The sequence below is a fragment of the Polistes fuscatus genome, unplaced genomic scaffold, assembly GCF_010416935.1.
Source record: "Polistes fuscatus isolate 324 unplaced genomic scaffold, CU_Pfus_HIC Scaffold1, whole genome shotgun sequence".
Lineage (NCBI taxonomy): Eukaryota > Metazoa > Arthropoda > Insecta > Hymenoptera > Vespidae > Polistes > Polistes fuscatus.
The window spans coordinates 13,421,124-13,439,848 of record NW_025112997.1 but is presented as its reverse complement, the minus strand read 5'-3'; the positions used below and the strand labels follow the sequence as shown (position 1 = coordinate 13,439,848).

The 18,725-nt window shown below is 30.6% G+C and overlaps 1 protein-coding gene across 4 annotated transcripts in view; it reads left to right on the top strand.

Moving 5' to 3' along the window:
* The window catches only part of LOC122514779 (prolyl 4-hydroxylase subunit alpha-1), a 287,725-nt gene that overhangs the window by 238,429 nt on the left and 30,571 nt on the right, over positions 1-18,725 (top strand). For all 4 annotated transcript variants that reach the window (XM_043631843.1, XM_043631834.1, XM_043631817.1 and 1 more), the window contains one exon: positions 13,383-13,585. In XM_043631843.1, coding sequence (XP_043487778.1) covers positions 13,395-13,585 — 191 coding nt within the window. In that variant the 5' untranslated portion in view covers positions 13,383-13,394. The remainder of the gene's footprint in view (positions 1-13,382; positions 13,586-18,725) is intronic.

Here is an 18,725-nt window from a genome sequence, read left to right as displayed (position 1 = left end):
ATTGTGTAGTAATCATTTTCCTGATTATTGTTTCTTTATATATTACGTACTAATTGTAAGATTCATTTAATTAGGTTCTTGCACTATTTCAGTCGTATACTCGAAGAAATATTAAGAATAATATCATTTTGAAGAAGAATTATTTGCCATTATTATCTATAATTCATCTTCATTTAATGCGTTATTCGTCAACTCTGGACGAAAACAAATTATCATCATCTTTCCGACAGAAGAATTTTGACAGGAGCGCGTAAAAAATCGCTGAAATTATGCAACAACCTAATACCAGTATATACTTTTTCATTATATTACATACAATACATATTTAACCATATTTAATAACCAAATAATCCTCTAACAGAGTATCGAAATTTATTTAGATCTCATTCTTCTAATAAGTATTAGAAAAAAAAAACATACTGTCAGTTAAGATCAAACTTTCGTTGATTTTAAATTTTACTTAAAATGATGATTTTATTTAAATGAATAACATTTAATACTTTTGTACAAACCGTCCGATGGAAATAGTCATTCATTAAAAATGAAACTTTGTGTTCCACTTTTTTTATTTTTTGTTGAGAAAGGAAAGGAAAATCATCAATATTGAAGGATTGTTCCCACATTGTCCGTTTCAGCTTAGAATACTCATTGTTGATCGAAGTTTTCAACGGATTGTTTCTCTCTACGCAACTGATGCCGATTGTTCATGAGAGTTCGGTAGAATCGGAGAAAGCTTATTTTTTTTCTTTTACTTTACTTTCTTCTGTCTCTCTCTCTCTTTCTCTCTTTATTCTCAGCCCTTTTCCTTTCATCTCCGTTACGTTTGCACGAGATTGTGAACCTTTTTCTTTTCCTTGTTTTTTTTGTGATACGGAAGAAGAGATGCAAACGGAAAGGTAGAAAGATAAAGAGAGAAAGATGAAATAAAAAAAAAATAGAAAAAGAAGGAAGCAAAGAAAAAAACGTATAATGGAGGAAAACTTGAAAAAGAAGAAAAAAAGGGAGAAGAGGAAAAGAGCACCTCGATCGAAGTCAATCTCTCCTCCCTTTTTCGTTTTCCCTTTTTTCCATCCCGTGCGAATTGCAAAATAAACGAAGTTCACCACACGCTAGCGCGTGGATTCGATTCTGTAAGGTAAAAATATCTAAACCTCCAGAAAAGAATACTTCTATCGATTTTATTTAAATTTCTATCTTATTTAACAATATTTTCATCATTTTTAATGATAACTTATTATCAATAATAAAGTTTTTTTGTAAAACATAAAAAAGTAAGGTAATGAGGAAAACATTTAATTTACATAACAATTGTTTCATTTAATAAACAGTTGATTTTTTTTTTTTTACTCTATGTTCATCAAATTCTACATTTGTTCTGAATTATTAATCAATTAGATTTGCTCATTGTTAGTTTTTTTTTTAACAATAATGATTTTTCATTTAATTAAAAATGTTTACTTGTAAATACGACATTGTTTTAAGTTGTTGTTGGTTTGAACGGTGAGGGTTAAGTTGCGGTCCGTCAATTTTGGTTACCTTAAAAAAAATAAATAAAATGATAAATTCAGGAATGGTCGTGTCAGACTGCATTTGAAGGTTCGCCAGACCGCAGAGTTTGAGTATGGTTGCTTTTATAGTCATAGATTCAAATATTTTTCTTCTTTTATCTTTTTCTTTCCAACGAGAAAATACATATGCGAGGAAAAGAATGATTGCGATTGGTTTAACTAGGAAAAAGAGAGTAGGGAAAGAGAGACAGTGGCGAATCAAGTCGAGCGAGTGCCCCCAAACGGTGAAAATTTCGGGACCCTCTAATACGAGTTAAAAATAAAAAAAGAAGCAAAAGAATGTTTCAACGAAATTCCCATGAAGTTATTAACAAAAAAAAAAGAAAAGTAATGGAAAATTCCATACCGTAACACGTTGTTTAAATTTATTTAAAAAAAAAAAGAAAAAGTAAAAAACAAACAAATAATTTGTCTCGAACCCTAATGAAAAGAAATTTTAAGATCTCGATACTCTTTTGGTATTCCAAGGCCCTTTCGTCGCTTATCCCTTTAATCCGTTACTGAAAAGGAAGATAGATAGATAAAAAGAGAAAGAGAAATACTGTTGGAGCATAGACGACAAAACTACTCCAACATGGTTCGGTCGTTCAGTTTGTAAACTACGTGTTTACACGCGTCGCGAATACGGACGATGAATTATTCTCTTGCATCGGCTTTCACTGTATGCTTGTACGTATGTATGTACATATATATGTCTCTGTGTTTGTGTGTATTGTGTGAATACGTGCGTGTTTCTTTTTCTCTCCCCCTACTAGGTTCAGTAACATGCGAATGTATTAGTCGAACGATATACGAACTTACGCATACTAACGATGCATCGTCGGTGCATCTCTCGGATATTTTCGTTGTCCAAATTTTTCGACAGTTTAGCCCGTATGACGATTTTTCGGCGATACCATCGGTACAGTTTGGTGATGGTATGGTGATGGCAGTGATGGTACACGATACTGCACGCCTGTGACAGAAGAGAGAACGTTTTTTCTATTTTACGCTCGTTTGTTTACGGGCTTCGGTCAGTAATTTACTCGCGTCGCGTTTGTCTAGCTATATAATGCCTATATATATATATATGTATATGTATATGTCACGAGAAAGCAAAAAATTTTTGAAATTCCAGTGTTACTCGAGAGTGGGGAAGGGAAGTAGAAGGGATGGAAGGGAAAAGAGTACTGGAGTTTAAAGAAAATGAAATAAAATACAAAAAAAAATAGAAGGGATGAATAACGATTTGAACGAGGGGGAGGAAAACCTATGGTTCTTCGATAATTTTTATGTGTTTGTATTTATTTATGTTGTTTCTACGAATATTTGCATATGTATGTATGTATATTTTATCTCTTTCGCTCATTTATACATTTTTATCGTTTTTCTATTTGGCCGTCGTTTATTTGTGTAGAGAGATGGAGTGGGAGTGGGAGGGAAACTGTTCGTAAAAATTTCATTTCAAGCGCGTTGAATTTCTTTTGCCTTTGTTTATATTAAATCATTGCTTGGATAGTGTTAATTAACGCGAACGTTTTTGACCAAAAAAAGAGAAATGTTACATCCTTTGAAACAAAAACTATCAAGAAAGTATCATTGTCATCTCATTTAATCATATATTATAATATTTAATTAACACTTTATTTCCAATTTTTATTTTTATCGTCCAATCAATTGAATAAAAGAAAACTTTAAATATGCTCGATAGAAATAAAACATATTACATATATATAATCTCTATTTTGGAATAGATACAGAAGAACAGCGATTGAACAGGGAAAATTCAAGAAAGATGTTCCACCCTAAGTATTGAAAAGGTTCGATTTCGTTGAAAGTTGAACGATTTTGGCATAATGCCTTAACAGAATGACATAAGCGTAATCTAACAATAAGATGAAATTGGGCATACAATCTCTAGTTGTATTGAAATCGAGTCGACTACTTTCGAGTTTAAGGAAATAGGATTGGTAAAGTGCATTAGTATGTACTTACATAGAAAGGTTAACCATGCGTATGTATGGACCACTTTCCACGAAGTTTAAGTTTAATTGCCGCCAGGTATGTTGCATGTCTGATTGCTGGTGTATAACTTTGCTGTGACTCCCCCTTCTCCTACCCTTACCCCTCTCCCGTCTCTTTCATCTATACATATATATATATAAGTTTTATCCTAAATTTCCAGTTGTCCTTGGTTCACAACAACATAGTTGAGTTTCTCGAATGACCACGAATTCAACACCAATACAAATTCCGACATTTCCCCTTAGACGTGCATTCGAACGTAGGCCATCATTCACAAATGCATGGCTGCGATCTGGCTCTGTAATAAACGGTGTTAGCTTCGCTTTGACGCATCGATTCTCCGCATCGGATCTTCCCTCGGAGTCTAATCGGTCTTTTAGATAAAGCCAGAGGAGACGGGGATTGTTCTCAAGACGAATTGTCTTCTGCAGGAACATCATCTTAAAGTACTAGTCTAGAAAACGAAAAAGGTTTCATTGAAATCGAACGAGTATTTAAAGAAAAATAATATAGATATATCGATTGTTTTGTGTGGATTAGTATAATTAATAATTCTTATTTATATATATATGAATATTAATAAAAAGAATGTATACAGAGAGATATATATACATAAAATAAATAGAGGTTTGATGTATCATTTTAAAATTATATTATTAGTCTATGTTAATAATTTATATCATTTTTTACGATTTATAATTAACGTAAATTGTTTAAATACCTTCGGTCAAAAATAAGATCTATTGGTTAATATAGTTGCAATAAAACTTTGTAAATATTATATATATTATACTATTATAATTTTCATCAATTAACTTAATAAACGATTTGTATGATCGTGTTTAATTTAATTTGGTCAGATTTAATGAGTTCACATTAACGATAGACATAAATTTACAGAAGCGCATATTTATAGAATATATTTCTTTCCGTTTAAAAATGCAACGTATGAATATTTACCTTATTTACATTAGTTTCCTTCCTTAAATTCTTTAACTACCTATCTATCTACCTACCTACTCCCTTTGCCTAACTTCTTTATACTCATTTTATTCTACTGTAACGATTCTCATACATATAAAAAAATGCCGAACAACTACGATTGAACTAGAAGGAAGTGTCGCGTATTTGCAACGAAGGCACGTAAACTTTAACGAAAAAGAAAAAGAAACAAATGAATTCCATTAACGTTATTGTGCCTCTTTGATTCTTTGGCCCATAGGCGCAATAAACGTCGCTATTAAAACGAATTTATCGTGCTTACGCGAGTTCATAGACGCCCCCCTCTACCCTCCTCACCCCTTCCCACCACCCTCACCTTTCACAACCTTTTTACCTTCGACCAGCATTCCTTTCTCGTTGCTTTTCTTTGTTTTCATTTTTTTTTCTTTTTTTTTTTGTTATCTCCTGTCCTTTTTTTTTATTCCATCTTCTTCTTCTTTCTTTTTGTCAAGGAAAAGCGTTTGTGTTACACAGTCAAAAGCCAAGTAATAAAAGGTCACTTGTGCTTCGATGAACGATTTTTTCGTTCGTCTACCATTTTCAAAGCGATTTCTACTTTCTTGATGTGTGTGTATATGTGTATATATATTTTTCTTTTGATACCGCTCGAAAAGTTAAAATAAAAATGAATAAATAGAAACTCGTGGTAAATGAAAAAGTTATTTGACTGGGGCAGGACGAAAAAGTAATTGGTAATAAAGTCTCTGTAAAAGTTTAATAATTTACTGTGAAACATTATAGTAATACTTTTCGTTTTTAAGAGAAGCTACGTTAAAATGTTAAAAAGTAATTGAAACCTTTCTTTACGAAAGTAACGAGAAACAAAAGTGAGAATAATTATTTTTGAATTGTTAACGTGAAATGATGAGATAAAGAGAGAGAGAGGGATCATTTATTCTTGATCGAAAGTATAATATATATATATATATATATGTACGATCAAAAATCTTTCATCGAACAAAATTAATTTGTTTAAAAGATTGTAGAATTTTTGTATTTTCTTATGTAGTTCGTAAAACAAAGGTTTGAAGGACACGTATTCATTTTCTGAAAAACAGACTATTATAAGTAATTACAGGAATTAATAACGATTTAATTTGTCTGTTTTTATTTTTTTCTATATTCCATCGTAATAATTACTTTAGAAATGATTTACACTGTGTAGAGTAAATTTTTGTATGAATAATTACGACAACGGATTAAGTGAAACAAAATTTATTTTCTATATCGTTATTTAACATACATCATTTAATGTAATATTAATTTATATAATAATTAAATTATTGTATATTATTATCTTTTAACCTCCAACAAATTTTGCGATTTATGTTATTTAATATTTACCATTTGATGAGTAATAAACTATAAAATTTATACATAACAAATAATTATTAAATATTATTTTAAAACATTGATTTTATAATTTACGCGTTATATCGCAATTATTTAAATGATAATAAAATGAATGTTTATACTTATTAAATAATTAAAGAAATGTAAGAAAAAGAAATGAAAAAATCTTCGATTGAAATGACAATAATTTGGAATAACAACAAACATTAAAAAAATCAAAAGATTTATCAAATATATGTTCATGAAATAGAGTTATATCGAAGTCTGCCTGCCTTTTTCTTCCATTCTCTACTGATTATTATAGAGACAATGACAAAGTCGTTCAGAATGTCACCAATAACAGAGTCGTTTTAGTTCACGGAAAAGGTAGCTTTGAAAACGGGCGAGAGCCTCAAAATGGTAATTTCACGGTTTTCCGAGCATTATGCCCGCGGCCAATTTAATTCCGGATGGATGATCGTTTCTCTTTTACTCTCTTCTCTTACTCTCCTCTCAATTGTTCATCCTTTTTTTTTTTTTTCTTTTCTCACTACAGTACCCCAACCCTCAACCCCCTACCCCCCCACCTCTTATTCGTTTTCGCCTATCTCTTTTCTGTCTCTTCGTTCGTTTGATATCTTTCTCCCCCTCTTTTCTCTTTCTATCTATCTATCTATCTATCTATCTATCTATCTATCTATTTATCTATCTATTCCTATCTTTTCTTCCTGTTGATTTCTTTATTCTCTTTTTTTCTTTTTCCGTTTTCCCTTTCTCTCTCTCTCTTTCTCTCTCTCTGTTCTTTCTAACTAATATAAGAGTTTGTCTTTCATTTGCAATGGCATCCATTCATTCTACTTAACATTTCTTCCCTTTTTCATCGTTTCAATCTCATTGGCGGCAGCCTCTTCCTCAAGCTCATTGACTTTTAACTATCGACTATTCGATTTGTTAGAATCTTCCGTTCTACCCTTGCAAAGAAAATAATTCGAATAGATATCGATTTTTATACCGTTATATAAAATCTTATATAATATTTTCTAGTCTTCATTTCTAAACCAAATAGCAAAAAGAAAAATATTGTTATAAAGTATCAGAATGTACAAATGTTTTTTTTTTTTAAATACCATATATATTTTGTTAAATACATTGTTTTGTATTTAATTTATATACATTTGTTTTGTAAATAACATTGTTTTTATCTCACAGTGTTATAACCAAATATTTTCTAACGCTATCGCTATTCTTAGAATTAACATAACAACAATAACTATCAGTACCGTTGATACTCGTTAGAGAAGAGAATCGAATTTAATACGGGGACCGTCCTTGGATATTTCAGGACAATTACAGGTTTGCGGTTGTACCGTAACAAACTAATTTCTACTAGTAATTAGAAACGTGGTTGTAAAAGAAAAAAGAAACAGATAGAGCAAGAGAGAAAGAGATGGGGACTCTTTTGATTCGTAGAAAAGGAGAGAGTGAAATAGAAAATAAGGGTTGAGAGAAACAGAGAGATGATAAGAGAGAGAGAGAGAGAGAGAAACAGAGAGAGTAAGTCGAATTTTGTATAACTAACTCCTCGGATTTCGGGTTAATTACTGGTTGTGTAATAAACCTGGAGGCGTTAGATTAACTTTATTGGTAATTAGCCGTTGGTTCGACGAGAAAACGGAGCTAGCTGGTTGGAAAACACAACGACTACGACGACGACGAGGAAGAGGAGGACGATGATGACGAGAAGAAAGAAAATATGAAAGAAAAGAGGGGGAGTGGTGGTTAGGAACAACGCGTTATGCTAGAAAAGCTTATTAACAAATGAAAAAGTAAAAAGTCGGGCGTTCACTTTGTAGTATGTATTATTCGATTCGTTTTTCAACAAATATTCTCGAGTATGCACATTTTCTAGTCGAAAATGCTACTGCTTTCCGATTCCAAAGTTCGAATTAACATTTCTCGACGTATTCTCGTCGAACGAATCGAATGATAGAAGTTTAATTAACTTTCAGAAGATTTGACGTGCGATGATGCTCACCTAAGAGTGAAGGAATTTTTCCGAATTGTTGGAAAATTATCTTTGCGATATTACGAACAAAGTACTATTTCTACTTTATTTTTTTTTTTAACGTAAGATACTAATTCTCGTTTGTTATACAAGTTTTGAATTAAATAGAATGTAAAAAGATTGTCTCCGGTTAATTGTTGTTATACGAGTTTAAATGATATAACATTTCATAATTTGTGAAGATTTTTTTTAAGAATAATTTATAATTATTTTCTTAACTCAAATGGAATTTTTTCTCTCTCCTTCTCATTTCTTTTGTAACAAAGACTTAAGCTATTTTCTTTATCTAAATTGCCAATAAATTCAATGTTCAATGATATATGTAATAACTTCATATGATTTATTATATTTATATTAATATTTTATATATATATATATAAAATGTATATATTATTTATTATTTTTATATTTAACTATTCATCAAAGTGTATATATATGTAAAGTGATAAATTCTTACAAATAATGGATTATCAATTATTCCTAGAATTTGTTTAATTATCACTTTTAGATGAAAAAACACCGATCATTTCCAAAGTATCACTATTTCCACTGATAATCTAAGAAATCGAACAAAAAACAACAAGAAGAAACTGTTCCGTTAAATTTGGATAATCGGTCTTTTACAATTAATCACAACAAAATTTTATTTTAAATATTACTACTATTAACTGTAGTATAAAAAGATGCTTATTAAGAAATTAATTTTTACATTATAAATCATTCTTATAATTGAACAATTTATTTTGATTATCACAATGACGAGTAAAATTTTTGTTTCGATAACTTTTACGAGAGATTTAATTTTATGAAGTTTTTACTTACACCGACTTCTCCTCCTTCTCCTCCTCGTCAACTAGTTCAACGAACTTCTTTTCATCCTTTTTTTTTTGTTTTTTTCTCCTTTTTTTCTTCTTTCCTTTTCTTCATCATTCTTTTTTCGTTGGTCGAGTTAATCGATTCCACGGCTCGTTGACTCGAGTTAATTCCGAATGATCGACAACCGGCATAGTGATCTCATCGACCGTAACTCTTTATTTATAAAAGCTTTTTTCCCCACCTTAAATCTATATTATTTAAGAATTCATTTATTACTTTTCACGAGAAAAAAATTGAAATTAATTAACCTTTTTCTAATTATAGAAAGATCAAACGAAAATATATGTATCTGTATCGATTTTCAAACGATCCTTTCGTATCGACATCCTTTCTTCGTATTTCTTTCAACAATCCACCTCTCCCTCCTCTTCCGTTTCATTGTTAATCCTACCTTTATTCGAAATTTTCTTTTCGAGCATCTTTTTATCTACGAATACCTTGACTCTTTATCTTTCGCTTCTTATATACCTCCCGTGGCATACTCTTTTCGTAATACCTATTCTTCCGGCGTGGCGCTTAATTAACGCCACGCATTCAATGAAATTTCCAGTACCGTCGTCCTTTTTTCTTTTCGGCCCGCACGACCTGACCTTTTGAATTTTGTCTCGAGAGTTTAGCAAAAGAAAAAGGGGGATAATAGAAAGAGGAAAACGGCAAGTAGAGAAAGTGAGATAGATAGAAATAGAATAAGAGAAGGAAGGGAAGGTACCTACTCGTAAGGATTAATTTAATATGTTGGAAGATGGTGCTGAGCTGCTTTTCTCTCTCGTCATCCTTTACTTTCCTACAGTTCTTCGAACACTTTTATTTACTTCTTCCATTCACAAAGGTAGTCTCACAATATTACGAAGAAACTTGACTACGATGAACGACGATGGAATATTTAATAAGACGACCGAATTTAATGAGAGAGAGAGAGAAGGCAGTCGAAATAAAAGAGAACTATGAAATGATTATTATAGTAAAGGGATGGAACCATTAAGGAACTTAATAATTATTTAAAGAATCTATTCAATGGAGAAACGTCTTTACATTCTTTTATTCGTATTTGCATTCACAATCCATTACCAAATCCTAGATTCAAGTTGTTCTTACCCTTATCATACCCCCCTTCTCTGTATATAATAATCTACTTATTTCTATTTATATACGTGTCAATTGTTTCACATTATTTTTTATAATATCGTATAATTTTTATTCTGTGAGGTTATTTATCGTGCCACCAAAAATTTCCCATGTTGCGTACCTTAAATACGAACTTTCTTTTGATATAATTAATATTTTATTTTATATACTAATAACGGAGAAAATGTATAAAAATCTTATGACTCAAAATATTTTAGGCTATATTTTTTATATAGTATAAATTTGTATAATATACATATGATTAATACGATAAAAATTATAGCATCTTTTGTAAATTTTAATTTATTTATAAGAACGAAATTAATTATATACGTATTTAAATAAAAATAATCAAATCACCTAATAAAACAAAAAAGCTTTCGTATCATACGTTATCACAATATTAATATTCCTAACAATAAATTGAATAGAAAAATTTAAAAATTATTCTTTATTATCTAAACACTTTGCGTAATATTTTCAATAACGTTCAAAGAAATAGACAAGTGGAGGGTAGACGTTTTGCTACTGAAACTCTTTCACGCCGTGTTTGAAGAGAATTCATATGCAAAGTGGCATTTTCTTTCACGTTTTTCCGTCGAAGTGCTTTGGCGAACATTGCGAATGCAAAAAGAGTCGAGTAGAAAAAAAAAAACGAGGAACAATAGAAGACGAACGAACTTGAGAATCCCATCGAATTCTTTCTTCACTATGAAAAGGTGTTCTTTTGCTAATCTTAATTAACACCCAATGCTTTTTCAAAAATACGTTTTCTTCTATTCTATGCATTTCTCCGTAATATTTTTCTCGTACGAGACGTTTTCCTGTTTACTTTGTCTCTCTCTCTCTCACACACTCACTCATTCACTTATACTATCTTCCTCTCTCTCTTTCTCTCTCTCTCACTCGCTCATTCACTTATACTATCTTTCTCTATCTCACTTTCTCTCTTACTCACTCATTCACTTATACTATCTTTCTCTTTCTCTCTTTCTCTCTCTCTCTCTCTCTCTCTCTCTCTCTCTCTTCACGTACTTTCTTTTTTCTCTTTTCATTCCTTTCTACCTGTGTCTGCCTGTTTTTCTTTCTTTATCTTTATACAACCATCCCTAACCCTCGAGCTCGAGTTTTTGAACTTCCGAGTACTCGCAAAGAAAGATGGAGGTAAACTATCTGAGGGTAATAGTAGTCAGTGGGTGAAAAGGTACCGTTTCTGTTTCCATTTCCTCTACTACAGACTTTACGATCAGGTACCGTGACGAAATAAATCGTCGATCTGTTAGGTGTAACTTGTATACCTATCAATTGCCTTTTTCTCTTTTTTTCGAAACCTCGATTCTGTTCAATTTTCTAATCGCACTTTTATCTCGAGTTAAATTGTGTCTCTCTTATCTTAGGGTAATGTACAATTTGTTAAATTCATCTTCCATATCCATTCAATCGTCGATATCATTTTATTATTGTCTTGATTGTTAACTTTATTTTGAGATGGGGAAGAGGAAGAAGGGGAATCTTTATATCATGTTCAATCGATAATAAAACTTTTTCTTCGTTTCATTCATATTCTCAGTTGAAGTTAAATACTGTAATGATAATTTTATTTTTCCAGCCTTTCTTCTTGTTTTCTTTTTCTTGAGTAATTACATTTATTATAATCGAATTGACTCACATTAAATGGAACGGGAAGCTTTAATAGCTTTTAAAAAGTATTACCTTGTGTGTATATATATCGTTGTATATAGAGAAAGAGAGGCAGACGGTCCCGTGGAAACTCGATTAGAGAATTTTTTCTTTAATTTGTGACCGGAGGCGTTCTGCCCCAGAGACAAAGTACTTTTAAGAAGAAACCGATCAGAGAAACTTTAGTATCACGTTAAAGGAGACGAATAAGTTGAACTGTGCAAAGTTCTCTTTTTTTTCTTCCTTTTTTTCTTTATTTCTTTCGAAGTTCATCGTTCAATCTTTTACTTTCGAACTTAACTGAGAATTTGGCAAAGGATTTGGAAGGATAATTCGCTAGAGATTAGGATGATCTAATTTGTCTGTCGTCATCGATAACTTCCAGTTGAAAATCTCAACTATCATCAGTCGATTTTTATTTTGTTAACGAAATTCTATTCAAACATATATACCTACGAATATATGTTAATATATTGATATAGATATATACACGATCTAACTATATATATATTTAGAAAAATTTACAAAAACAAATCATATTTTTGTATCAATATTTACGTACAATTTTCTCAATATCGAACGATTTAAAATTCGTTAATATTTCGTTAGAAAAAAGGAATCAAACGAAATTATTTTAACGAATCGTTTGTTCGTAATTTTTCCATTTATTTAGCCAAACAATATTGTTGAATTTTATCGAATAATAGAATACACATCGTTAATAAATGATCGAAAAATAAATATTTCAAATTGAATATATATCGTATGGAAAAAAATGTTTATCGTAAAACGTGAACGGGTACGACGGCACGTAAGGTTTTATGGTCCCCCAAATTCAACGATCCACGCGACTCTATCAATCTTATCCGACCATTCGTTCAAATCAAAACGACTCGAAGCTGCTGGTGGACTTTTTGACGAGGGTAGGAGAAATGGGGGTGTTGGTTGGGTGGTAGCAAAACGGCGGCGTACGGTCAACAGTTTTTCTTCGAAGAAGATTAAAAGCGTGAGCGGTTCGAATGGACCGTTCGAACATTTTTCGCCTCGCGTACGTGATTAATTGGTACTCATCTATCTTCATTCTATTGTCGTTAGTACCGTGGTTTTTCTCTCTTGTTTCCCCCTCCCTCCCCCAATTTTTCTCTATCAAAGAAAAATATAAAAAAAAACCGAAAGAGTATGAAAGGAAAAGTGGTATGGTTATTGGGTCGCGACAATACCGGATCGAGTCGAGTGAAGGCCACAACGCGCGTTAAACATTTCAGAACCTTCAAACTGAATTTAAAAAAAACAAAAAAGAAGTTTCAACAAAATTTCCCCCGTTAAAGTTGTTAACAAAAAAGAAAACTAATGAAAAATTTTCTACTGCGATAGTCACCTTGTTCTAGAATGTTGTTCAAGAATACTCTTGGGAAAGGGAAAAGGTGTACACCAAGTAAATTTTAAAAATTATTATAAAGTTTATATGGTAAATAAAAAATTAAATTGTTGATCTCACATTTTTTGTTCACTTTTTAACTGTAGGAAAAAAATTTTTGTAATTTTTTTTTCAACATTAATATTATTTTTTACTCGTTTTCCTGGAAACTATTGTTTTTATATAGTGTTAGCACGATAACTCAGTTAATTTTTAATATTTTTTAACTTTTTTTGTTTTTTAAATCTTGATAATTATTTTCATTTTCAATATTCATTTTCTAATTTGTGTCTTTTTGGGATATTTATTTTAGAGACTGTCAAAGATGACGAGACTCGGAGGGATGCTGATTATTGTGGAAGCTATGTTGATGACCACACTTTTTATCAGTGCAACGGCTGAACTTTATACGGCATTGGCGGACATGGAAGAACTTCTAGAAACCGAATCGGTACTCATTGACACGCTTAATGGATACATTAAAGCTCAGGAACAACGATTGGCTACTCTTAGAAAGTAAGTTGTACTTACATTATTTTGTTTTACTTAATTCAATAGTTCCTAAACTTAGTTAATTTTTGGTGCTCTTGTGGAACCTAGATTTTTCCAAAGCATCTTACGTCAAATTCTAAAAAGTATACTTTACTAAAGTACGTAATTTACATAGATAAGGATAGGTGAAAATTTTACAATGTTCAAGTAAAATAATTGATATTGTAACTATAAATATATATATATAATCTTTCAAATATTATTCAATTAAATAGACACAAAAATTTATTACTATATTTTAGTAAATAGATATAACATATACTTTTAATATTTTAAAAAACAATAGAAAACATTTTAAAACATTTTTAAATACAATCTACAAAATGTTAAATCAACTACGACTTTCATGACATATTAACATGTTAGAATGTATAGGTTTTTTATGATTTGATTATTTTCCTTATCCTTAGTATTACAAACGTCGGCTTGTTTGTGACAGAATAATGTCATTTATTCTATGAACGAATATTGCATATCGGAAATTTTTCTTTGTGTTTTATCGATTTGAATATGTAAGAATAATTCAATTTCCAATTAATTATTTCACGTTGATACAATCACATTGATGATGTCTCTTCTGATGTAAAACAACGTCATATTTTTACTGCAAACATTTACTCTGACGAAAGCAAAAGAAACGATTAAAGTTTTTTTTATACTGTTACAAACAGGAAAATCGATTTTGGAAAATAACAAGTTCCTAATCAATACTCTCGTAGAATTAAATATCCTTTTTTCTTTAAATTTCTGTACGTTTGACATTACAAGTTTCTTTTCTTAAATGAAAATGAGTTTGTTGAAAATTTCTGCCTGAATAAAAATTAAATTCTGTATTTAAAAAGACCCAATCATTAAACAAATATTTATATAACATAACAGTAATAATAGAGATCACAAAAGATAATAACAATTACGATTATATTAATAACGATAGGAATAATAATGGTGTCTCCATAAGGGTAGATGGAAATGTAATATTAACAATGTTCAATCTAAATATTTGATATGCTAACCATGATATTTTTAAAACGTTAGATCGTACCATCTTTACTTTTTTGTTTTATATCTGTATGTGTTGCATACATTTGTAATATTATTCTCAAGCTAACGTATATACGCAAGATCGAGAAGTCGTTGTTCCTGTTTTCATCGTGGAAAGTAAAGAGTGAGAATGTGTGTGTGTGAGTGTGTGTATATGTGTGAGAAAGCCAAAGAAAGATATATACACGTGCCCTTTGAACGTAAAGTTTGAACTTTGATAACTATACTATGAAAGCCTTTAGTTTATTTCTCGCGTACATTTTGTAAGATAAAACACGGCTCTTTTCTTTTAAGTTCGAAAGATCGATACAAAATATTATTTAAAAGGAACCAAATAAAGATTTTATACTTTCAGAAAAATAATATATTTCAGCTTTATTTTTTTTCTTTTCTATGCATAAACAAAATTCTTCATTTTGTTTGAATCTTTTTTGTATTATTTATGCAAATACAAAAGTAATCAAAATGCAATATGATTCTTTGTATACAATCAATAATTCGAAAACTTGATATATTGATATGTGTACCTTATAGTGAGTTTGTAAATGGTAATTGAGGAAGTTTTTAAAAATCAAGAGTACATATTTTTATGTAAGATAAATTTTTGAGAAATGTAATGAAAACGTGAAGTGTGAATTAAGAAACTGGTGTGAGTTAAAAAAAATCTGTAGAATCCGAGAAAGTGTGAATGATGGGTCCCTATCGTTGGAACAGGGTGGATATTTAGGTATTACAGTATTACAGTTATGTTTTCAAGGGTTATAGTTATTAGGAAAATAATAATAACAATAATAACAATATTACAATACTAGTGATAATAAGAATTATAATAGTAGATATAATAGTGATCATAAAAACAACTTATAGTCGCAGATAAACGGATCCTATTATTAAAAAGATATGTTTTGGTAAAACAGTCTTACGATTATATTGTACAAGGTAACTATACAAAGTAACTATACCCCTCTGAGTGGTTTACCACTCTTTATCTATCGCCACTTTTGATCTAACTCAAAATGAAATTCGATTACTGAATATCAGAAATTACATTACCTTAACTACGTAATTGACAATGAATATAAAAAAATATATATATATGATTATTTTCTACGAAGCGGACCAACCTAGGGGATGATATTTTCGAAGGGTAGAAATTTCCTCGAAGATTCCCGTTATCGAGAGGCGTTGGTCGAATCACAATCTTAACGTTAATCATCCCTTTATCTTTATTCTACGTTTTTTTTTCTTTCCTTTTTTCGTCCTCTTTTGGTGATCTCTGAACGGTCAGAGATATTGGTATTGAAACGGGCAACGTGCCAAATCACACCCAAGGGAAGGTAAAAGGTAAAGAAAAAGAACGGGATGAAATGGAGCATAAAAGAAAGAAAAAGAGAAAGAGAAAATGACGAGAATGTCATACTTTCTCTTCTCGACCTTGTCGCAAAGTAAGCACAATGTGAATGGTACGACTGGCGAAGTGCAACTACCTTGTGACAGAGTGGAAACTCTTCTCAACGACTTTCCCCTCCCCTTTCCACCCCATCACTCCCCACCCCACTTTCTACTCTGTCTGTTTATTTTATATTTTCAATATGTTCTTCATTGTCTTCTTCTTCTTCTTCTTTCTCTTCTTCTTCTTTTATTTTTTATTTTCATTTCGATCTGTCGAATGATTCAAAAAAACGGAAACGGACGGTGGCCATTATTTATCGAAAAATATAAATATAATTTAACGTTGATACAAAAATAAATTTAAAATTGAAAATATTTGATTTAGTTTTATCGAAAGTAATTCGGATAAAAATAATATACTGTATTACTTCAACGTATAACATGATGTATATTAATATTCGTGTATAAAGAAGATATTGAAAAATAAAATAAAAAAAATAGCGAAATTTTGCATCAGGCAGGGAGTAGTTTCTTCTCCAATATGTTGCCAATGCTATCTAAAGTTTCATTTTTTTTCCTATCTAACGCGTATCGATGTGCCACGAGAGACACTTTTGCACGAAACGAGATATATATATATAAAAGAGAGAGGGATAGAGAGAGAAAGAGAGAGAAAGAGGTAGACGGACAGACGGACAGTGAAAGATAGACGAAACTCCGATTTTCTCGCAATATTTTCGGTCCCTTCGAAAGATTTTTCTCATATTAGCATATAGATGGAAATTGAAAAGTCGTTTATGGAAAAACGAACCAGCGAAGCGGCTAAAAAAAAAGTTTTTGCGCGCGCGCGCGCGCACGATAGAGAGAGAGAGAGAGATAGTTAGTTTGAGTTTTTCGTATAAGAGTTTTTAACTCTCGCAGGTACAATTTCTCTTGGCGAACGAGTGAGCTTCGAACAAGAGAAGCTTTTACGCGGTTTCACGGTCAATCCTCCCTTTTGCATTCGATCCCTTCCCTTCCCCCCCTCCACCACCGATTCTGGCACCCTACCTTCCACTCACGACGGCTATTCAAAGTTCGCTGATCGTTGGACGTGCATGGTGACCACAAGATTGCGTGCCGATAGATTTGTTCGGGTTTCTGCCTTTGTTACTATTCATCGAACGACGATCCTTGAATAAATGCTACCTTATTACTCTGATCGTCGTGGTTACTGGGGATTTCGCACCTGTAAATGACGTTACGTGCGACGAATGTCGTTACATGTGTGTCGAATGGAAACGACTCTTTACGATATAATATAACTTAACGACTATAAGATTATTTTGAAAGTTGAAAATGGTTTCTCTGTTAGACGGATAGATTTCGAAATTCGGTGATATGAATGTTTATTAAGTTTAGATTAATTTTTTTTTCTTATTTTTTATTACGAGAGGTAATAAATTGTTTTTTAAATAAATGAACCATAACTTATAAATACTTCCTCCTTTTTTTTTTGTAATTATATCAAACACAAATTCGTAATTCTATTATAAGATGTAGTGGAAATTCGTTTATTAAAAATATTTCATAATTTATAAACACTTTTTTCCCCGTTGTCAATTTAATATCACGTAAAACGTTGCAATATTTACGACATTTGTATGAATTAATGAAGATAATTTTTTCAAAACAAAGTATTTATATTCACCTATTTTACGTGACATATTGATGAAAAGTTTAATTTACTTAACATATTTCTAAAAGCTCGACGCATTTACTGTTAATTATGCCTTAGTAAATTGTGTTCAAACAAAACAAAATTATTCTTTATAAAAAGATTCATAAAAATAAATTACTTTCATTTGTAATATTTTTTCTTGTGCATTTCTGTAAGGATTTTGTAAAAATGACATGAAAGCTATTCTTATGTTATGCATTGTTACGTATTTCCTGCCATGATTTGTTACGAGCTCTCTATAGCGTTCTTCGACTTATTCTTCAAAGATATAATTAGATTCATATTCGTTTATATGATGTATAAATTTTCAGGCAGAATATTTAAACATTCAGTAAAGAGTCGACAATCGGAAATATTGACTAGAATATTAATTTATTTTGTAAATTAAATGTTTTTATGAATAACTGTTATCCAATTATTTAATTCACATTAGTTTATGCGTTATTCTATCAAGAAGTCATACTAATTAAGTAATGCAAAATTAAAGGTAAATTTCATTAATTATATTTTTTAAATAAAAATAATGATTAATTATTTAACACTTTTTTATGTACTATTAAAAAAATTTGTAAAATAATAGGGAACAAAATTTTTAGAGAAAAATCCTTGTGACTCGCAAAAGTGATTTCTCCAGTTTTACTAGATTGAAACGAAATATTCGAGTACATTCATGATTGGAACTATGTTTTAGACTTATATAAAAAATGTTACCTTAAAAAAATTTAATAAAAGAAAAGCGCTCAAAGTATCGAAATTTGCTATTGCTTTTCGATGTTTTTCATTTACAAAAATTAATAATCACGTAACTAATGCTATAATTGAAATATTTTCAATAGTTAGTCGTCTATAGAATAACATAAAAATTTAAACGCAGTCAGTTTCGTAGTCTCGTAATCATTTGAAGTTTATATTATTCAAGTTTGAATAAAAAAATGTTGAAATGAAGGATAC